Raw genomic sequence first — 7,346 nt, forward strand, 5'->3', positions numbered from 1 at the left:
CTCATGGGCTATGAATTATAAGTCCACAATACCGTAGTGGGAAAAAGAACCACAATTTGTATATTTATACAGGAACATCTCTCAGAATCTCAAGACCGTTTTTTTTTTAAAAGAAAGTCACGGGTTTGGATGTTTGCTATTTTTAAAGGTCACACAATAAGATTCCTGGCCATTTATGAGCATGGAAGAACCCACCTCTTGTTCAATGTGATGAAATGTCATGATTTGGAATTGCTGTTTGATTCAAGAATGGTTTTTATTTCGTCTCATCTGTCTGTCTGTCCCCGTACATTCTTGTTTCATGCGTGTTGTTTTGCTCATCCCATTCGTCTACATTTAACATGAGCATTTATTTTTTTAAATAGTAAATAGTAATCGTTACATGCACGATGGAATGGATGAATTGCGAGCGTGAGCATACATTTGAATGATCTAATACATAATTATATGCCTGTAGCCAGCAATTATTTTCGAGAGTAATATTGGTTCAAACAGTAATAATCTCTCCGAAATGTTTGTGCATCTTCTTGCCTGTCTAATAAACAAACACTGGTCATTAACACTGTCTTATAGCAGGCAAATATATAGTAGGGTACAATTTCAGTCAATAACACGTGCATTACTTCTAAAGAAGGCTCATTGTTATATATGTTAGCCCTTCTATATATTTATGTTAGAGAGAAGAGAAGGGCATAATGCGAGAGAAGAGGGCAGGTAAGGAGAGGGCAGAGAAGGGCATGGTGGGAGAGGAGAGGGCAGGGAAGGGCATGATGAGAGAGGAGAGGGTAGGGAAGGGCATGATGAGAGAGGAGAGGGTAGGGAAGAGAGAGCAGGGAAGGGCATGGTGGGAGAGGAGAGGGCAGGGAAGGGCAAGGCAGTTTCACTGCTCCAGCATGGTGTTCTTCTGTCGAGTCTCGCTGAGCCAGATGCTGGGGTCGATTTCGAGCTGAAGCATCCGCAGTACCCACGCGTCCTTCCGTGCACCCTCCAGGAACTCCTCAAGTGACAGCTCGCCTGCGAAACCCCGCGCCACGGGCACCGGAATGAACTTCTGCGAGAACGTTCGACTACATTTGTAAATACTGCATGAATTCATGTAATTTGCTCCTGCATAAATCACCCAGAAAGCACCTAATCTAATCCGAGTTTTGAAGCTAAGCAGCAGGGTTGAGCCAGAAAAAGTGCTAGGGTTGGTAACCACCACACACAAACAAACTACAACTGTTAACTATTGTTATTTTACCTATTAAGGCCCACTGAGCTATATAGCTCTTTTTAGCAGTGACCTGGTCACAAATGATAGCCCAACGAAGTGGCTTATCGTGTGGAAATATATAGCAGCCACATATACTCTAAATGCATGTGTATACATGTGGAGGGGAAAACCGGAGTACCCGGAGAAAAATCCATGCAAACTCCAAGTATACAGACGTCAGCGGCGGGATTGAACCCACGACCTCCTGCAGACCAGGCGAGGTAGTTAACATCTCGCCACGGCCTAGGCGCCGGGATATGAAGAAGGGGGTAAATTGGTCATGTTTCATGCACCAGAGCCCATGGTAACCGCGCTACGCCACTGAGTTACACGGTTGTTGATGGTTGTAGTTATGTCGTCTCACCATCATCGTTGTCGTCCATGAGCCTAAATATGCGCGTGCAGACTTCGTCCGGAGAGAGAAGGGGCCCCTCATCCTGCTGATTGATGGCTTTCTTCATGTTGTAGATGGACTGAAAGGCATCGCGCTCAGAAGGGTTATTCACGAAAGGATTTGCTGCTGAAATGGACATTGATGCGTTGCTCATCTCCTTCCCATAGCCCCACCTTAGGAATGTGGCGGAATTTCCACATTCCTATGGCGGAGGCGGGACTCTCCGTAGTATAACAACCGTTCACTGCCCCACAAAGTGGCACTCAATTTATGGACCCCGGAGGAGTGATGGGCTGAGTTAAATCCCCGACCTAGAATTTGAACTCGCAACCTTACGAATTGCGAGCTGATTGCCGTTTCCCAACCAGCGTGGGCAATGGCGGAGCCAGGATTTTCAGGTGGGGGGGGGGGGGCAACCCCTCCAGCAATGAAAAATGATATAGGAGTTGTTAGTAAGTAAGAAGTTGTTTGTAAGTAAGGAGTTGTTAGTAAGTAAGGAGTTGTTAGTAAGTAAGGACTCGTCCCTTGCTTTTCATTCGACGCGTGTGCGGCGATGGCACAGCCATCGATCGAGGGTCGAATTCGGACCGTGTGCGATCGGCATCGCGCTCGCTGAAAGTGAATGTCTTCAGGGAAGTCGTGTACTCTGTATACGCAACTGCGCACAATTCTGTGAGTCACTTATAACTGCTTTGCCGTTACTTATTGCCAATTATGGACTCAGACTATTGTCCTATCATCTCACAGAGTCCCTGGCACGTAATAATACGCTGCACAGTGGCAGTGGGGGTCGCAAAATGCCGATTTATTACTAATAAACCCCAATGATCCGATCGAAATTAGGGACGGTGGCGGGGTGCCGTTGGCACGGGACAGGGCCGGATTAACGCGAGGGGCTTTAGGGGCGCGACCAGCGATGCGCCGAACGTAGAGTAGTTTCGTTCGTTTTATCTTTGGATCAGCTTTACAAGTCGTATATAACATTTAAAATTAAATTTTAAAAATATTTTTGACAGAACGTATTACATAACGATGGTGAATAGATGTGGAGTGTTCGACATCGGGTATCAGTAGTGATCAACAGCAAATGGAAGGAATCGAATATACAAACTATACCAACCCCAGATCCACCTGAAACGAAATCTTGTGCTGGGGAAGGGCCCTCTGAGGAATGAATTGGGGCCTCCTGTCCAATCTGTTTATGCCCTCCAATCACAGTCTCCCCGCCCGACAAGTATAAATAAATACATATTCTGAGAATTGACGAGCGCTCCGAGACAGAGTGAGATTAATTTAGATAATTTTTGCCGCTGTAAATTTCCGCATGATAAGCCACTGTGTTGAGCTATCATTTGTGGCCAGGTCGCTTCTGAAAAAAAGAAGCTAATAAGTCAGTGGGCTTTACCTGGTAAGATTAAAAAACAAAGTTTATAGTTTGATTTGTAACGTTGTGACCCCGTGCCCCTATTGGACATCTGTGAGAAAGAGCTTTACAGCTCATCGGATTCCCCCTGCAGTATAAATCCAGACATTGATTCTGAAACGCTCGTCGCAATGGGATGGAGTCCGATGCACGCACCTCGATGATTTCGCGCAGCTCCTGGCGGTCGATGCAGCCACTACCGTCTTTGTCGTATATCTTGAAGGTCCACTTAAGCTTGTGCTCCAGCTTGCCCCGTAGCACCAGGTTCAGCACGGCGACGTACTCGAGGAAGTCGATCGTGTTGTCCTGCGTGCCCGCCCCGGCGGGAGGGGGCCGGCGGACACAGCCACGGTGTCAGCGATCGGGTTAGATCGCGTTCGTATAAATGTGTGTCGTTAAAACCTCCACCACCCTACACAGCCAATTGGTAAGGTTTGGTTGCGGTTGAAGTACTCAGTCTGTAAATGTTGTGGGTTTGCTCACCAACACACCGGTGTGCTGTACTAGTAACGCATTGACATGTTCCGTTTAGGTGACAAACATTACTTATTGGCTATGTCGGGTGGTGGCGGGTCTAACGACAAGTTTATATATTTACGCGATCTAACCCCGAAAAAACTGTATTATGGATAATATTGGTCGCGAAAGCCTACGTGTTAAAGTGTCACCAATGTATGTATGTATGTTAAACTTTTATCGCACGATACGAAGCCAACCATGCTAATCGGAGATGCGGGAAAATATGCATAACTTTGGTTAATAGCTGGTTTACAGGAATATTGACTGTAAAATACAAATCTTTTACAACTATCTTGCAAAATGCCAGGGATATTACTGCGTGGTGATTGAACAAGAAGTGAATTGAAAATCGTTCATACTTAAACTCAAAAATGTTAATTCGCCAACTTTCTTGTGTTTGCTTGGTACTCAATGTCTACGAATAGACAATTGATCTTGTCAATTTAGAACTGTTCATCTGTCAACATTCGTAAAATGTCCCAGCTCTATCGAGGCCTCCACGGTGTAAAGTGTGACCTCCAACTACAAATCAGTCTCTCTCTGCCGTCACTGTCTCTCTCTCTGCACTGAAGAAGGGTCGTCATCTGAAACATCCGTCTATTATATGTGTTATGTCTGTTATAAGGCAGTGTTAGTGATAAATGTTGCCAGTTGCTTCCATTTATGCGCGTGTATTGGAAGAAAACTTCAAGGTATTTTCCCGTAAAAGAGGATAATTTGTCGTTCAAGAAAAAAAATTGGTACTCAATGTCATCTTTAAAAAAAAACACAACGGATCGGTTTTTCTCGCAAAAATGTTTAAACAGTCTCTGTGTGAAAACAATCCAGATTGTCTTAGATGTAAAACAATACATATGTCACAGTGCAGTTACTCAACACGATTCTGGTATTCATACCACCAAACGAAGGGCTGTTGAGGCTCATTCCCTTGCTGGGAACGCGTGAGCCACCACTTCCAGCCAAAACATTATCGTGGAGAAAACTCCCTTAATGTTTGGTGACGTGGGAGTTGGTAACCAATATCGCAGATCACATTATCTGTCAATTTACTCAACTTATCTCGCGGGGTAAAAATAATCTCAGATAACCGTGGATAATTTTAAGAATTCAGGGGCTGCTTATAATCACAGTTGTCATGGAACCAATGTTACCTCTGGATAAATATGAGTCACGAGTCATTGGGTGAAGTACTTGCGGTATGCATAGTTCCTAAATTGCCCAGTACGTGTGGTAAAAAATAAACACCATCACCTTTTGCCAGTGTGCGCTACTGCGCTGTTAAGGTCGCCACGATCGGAATTAGACAAAACGTGGATAAAGACCACGCGCAAAAGTAGTGCGCTTGGGAGTCGTATGTTGCGGCACAACAGCATCGAATCACGACAGCTTTTAAAATAGCCAAAGTAGACGCGTTGGCAGTATGGACATTGCATCTTACGTACATATTTGTTTTCTTTTCTAAGCCAAGAGTCCTCCCGTTCTATGCGTGGGGTCGGCTGCTCTCGCGAGACGAATGCGTGCTGTCGCTGCCAACCACGTAATGTTGGAAACCAGGGTTCAATTTCAGCTGGGTCTGTCCAGGTCAAGGACCCTGGAAAATATTTGCATGCGCGGCACACCACGTCCAGTATACCTGTCACTATGACTGCGGCCGCTGGTTCTGTGTCTCCCATCGACCCAGAAATTATTCGGTGAGAAATTAAACCCCCTGCAAGCAAACTCAGTAATTATTTGCGACTACACAAAGCACTAATTCGACCTAAAGTAGGAATACCGTTGTCTTTGCCTGGGGTGAAGGCAAGACAACGCCTCACTGCGCACTTGATAGACGTAAATCAGTCACGCGCTCTCCTTACCACTCTCCTTATCACTACGACTACCGCGGTTCGCGTTCCCCTTAACCTCACGTATTGAATTCTCCACCCATTGTCGAGGGATCGGTCTGCAGGACCCATCCACCTCGCCTTGTTCAACCCCACCACACCGCCTGCCCCGACCCTCACACCGCCCCGCTTTGTATTTCCCTTCTTTCTTACCCCGAACTCGTACAACCTTGCTCATCTCACGAAACCCTCTAACTTTATCGAGGCAAAAACCTTGATTTGCGGCGGGGTTATTTTAGTTGTTGTTGTTGTTCGATGGCCGCCCGCCACTGTTGGGCGACCCTTGGACGCGCGCCGAAACGCAACACGAGGGTGGCCCGGGTGACGTGCGGGTACAGACCCCGTTCTTGTCGAACGCGCGGAACATGTTCTCCAGATATTCGGCCGCCTCGCCGTTCTCCTGGACGCCGAAGAAGCGCTTGAACTCGTGCATGAAGAGCGTCCCGCTTGGGCACTCCACCACGAACTTTTTGTACCACTCCTGAAGCTCCGCCACTCCCATCTCCTGCCCGCCCGGGATCGTCTCCTCCCTGCCCATTTGATGTTGGCCCATGGCTGCTGCTGTTTTTGTTGTTTCTGCTGCTGTTGTTGTTTTGGAGGGGGTTGCGGCGGAAACTCCTCGGTTACGCGCAAGATTTGACGATCTGGAGGCTGTAAGGAGGGCAGCGGTGGGAGGGGGGGCAGATTGGCCGATACCCTCTCTGTCTCTGTGTTCAGCGTAAACCGGCGGTGGGTTTGTTCGTCCCCGCGAAATGTAGCAGGCGTCCTGATTTTGTTGCCGCTGTTTTTGTTTAAACTACAAACAGACAACGATGGTTTAATTGCGACGAGGTTCGATTAGGAGAATTGCCAATGCAATTTCAAATATAACTTCAAATATATTTCAATTTCGCGCTGACAGCATTGAAGGATTGTGAGTTTAGGATTGCACAGCGGCAAAGCAATGAGAATGAAATTTTTTTTCGAAAGAACAAAAACCCAACGTGCTAATAAATTACTGCAGTCACGCGTGTGGCTAACGGCACTACACTAAAGTTATTTAACAGAAAAAAAGGGCCGTGTATGAATTTCTCCGTCCCACAAACACTCTCTCTGTGCCCACCGGCGCTCCTCTGCTGTTCCTGGTGGGGTGATTCGGAACGCGATGTCGCTGGACTGCTCTCTCGTTCCGTGCCGTACCTATGCTTGAGGATTTAAACTCGCTGGAGTTTGGTGGGCGGGGGAGGGGGGGCGGTGAGCAGAGGAGGCGGTGGTGGGTGGTGGTGGTGGTGGGTGGTGGTGGTGGTGGGCGGGGCGGCGGTGTTGTTCAGCAGTACAAGAGTGGGTAAGCGTGGGATAACAAACGCAAAGTGGATGCATGCGTCGATAAGTCTCGTGGCGAAGTCATCGCGAGCGCCGAAGGATATCATCACGCTTCTTTGCCGCGTCAAGGCAGTTGCCCCGTGCCATTGGGAGATATCGTCAAATCGAATCGTTCGCACATTTGGCATTCGTACCATTTTATTACAAAGGCGTTGTCTTTTACGGCCACAGTCTGCAGTTATTTCGCAGTCGGGGGGGGGGGGGGGGCAGGGACCATGTAGTTTTGTGTTTTCCTAATTAAGTAATTTCCAAGCGGTTTTTGAAATGTGGATGATGACACCTGCACACATGGCCTACTTATCACTGATTCTTTAATGTCCACTGTGGAGCAGGTGGCACGTTATTTTCGGTCGATACACCTGCAGTATTCACCAGGGCGGCTACTGGGCTCGAACTGCGAACCTCTATAACAAAACGTGCTCCTGTTCAGCCATGTCAGTGAATGGTGTAAAAAAACATAAATGGATAATTGTCGATACACCTATTCATCCAGGAAATAGTAATGTTGAG

The 7,346-nt window shown here is 47.1% G+C and overlaps 1 protein-coding gene across 1 annotated transcript; it reads right to left on the reverse strand.

Moving 5' to 3' along the window:
* Positions 1 to 237: 237 nt before the first annotated feature.
* Positions 238 to 6,659, reverse strand: GUCA1B (guanylate cyclase activator 1B). The gene is made up of 4 exons (XM_032960069.2): positions 5,815 to 6,659; positions 3,229 to 3,378; positions 1,620 to 1,728; positions 238 to 1,014 (listed from the first exon to the last, which is right to left on the reverse strand). The coding sequence occupies exons 1-4, from the start codon at positions 6,025 to 6,027 to the stop codon at positions 881 to 883; spliced, it is 606 nt and encodes a 201-aa protein (XP_032815960.1). The 5' UTR covers positions 6,028 to 6,659; the 3' UTR covers positions 238 to 880.
* Positions 6,660 to 7,346: the final 687 nt, after the last annotated feature.

The sequence above is a fragment of the Petromyzon marinus genome, chromosome 24, assembly GCF_048934315.1.
Source record: "Petromyzon marinus isolate PM22_M1 ecotype Great Lakes invasive population chromosome 24, UKy_Petmar_22M1.pri1.0, whole genome shotgun sequence".
Classification (NCBI taxonomy): domain Eukaryota; kingdom Metazoa; phylum Chordata; class Hyperoartia; order Petromyzontiformes; family Petromyzontidae; genus Petromyzon; species Petromyzon marinus.

Coding starts and splice junctions, on each gene's coding strand:
- GUCA1B (XM_032960069.2), bottom strand. CDS start 6,027: ATGGGCCAACATCAAATGGGCAGGGAGGAGACGATCCCGGGCGGGCAG. Junction 1,729..3,228: donor AGCTGCGCGAAATCATCGAG/GTGCGTGCATCG, acceptor GATGCCTTTCAG/TCCATCTACAACATGAAGAA. Junction 1,015..1,619: donor CATGGACGACAACGATGATG/GTGAGACGACAT, acceptor GGGGTTTCGCAG/GCGAGCTGTCACTTGAGGAG.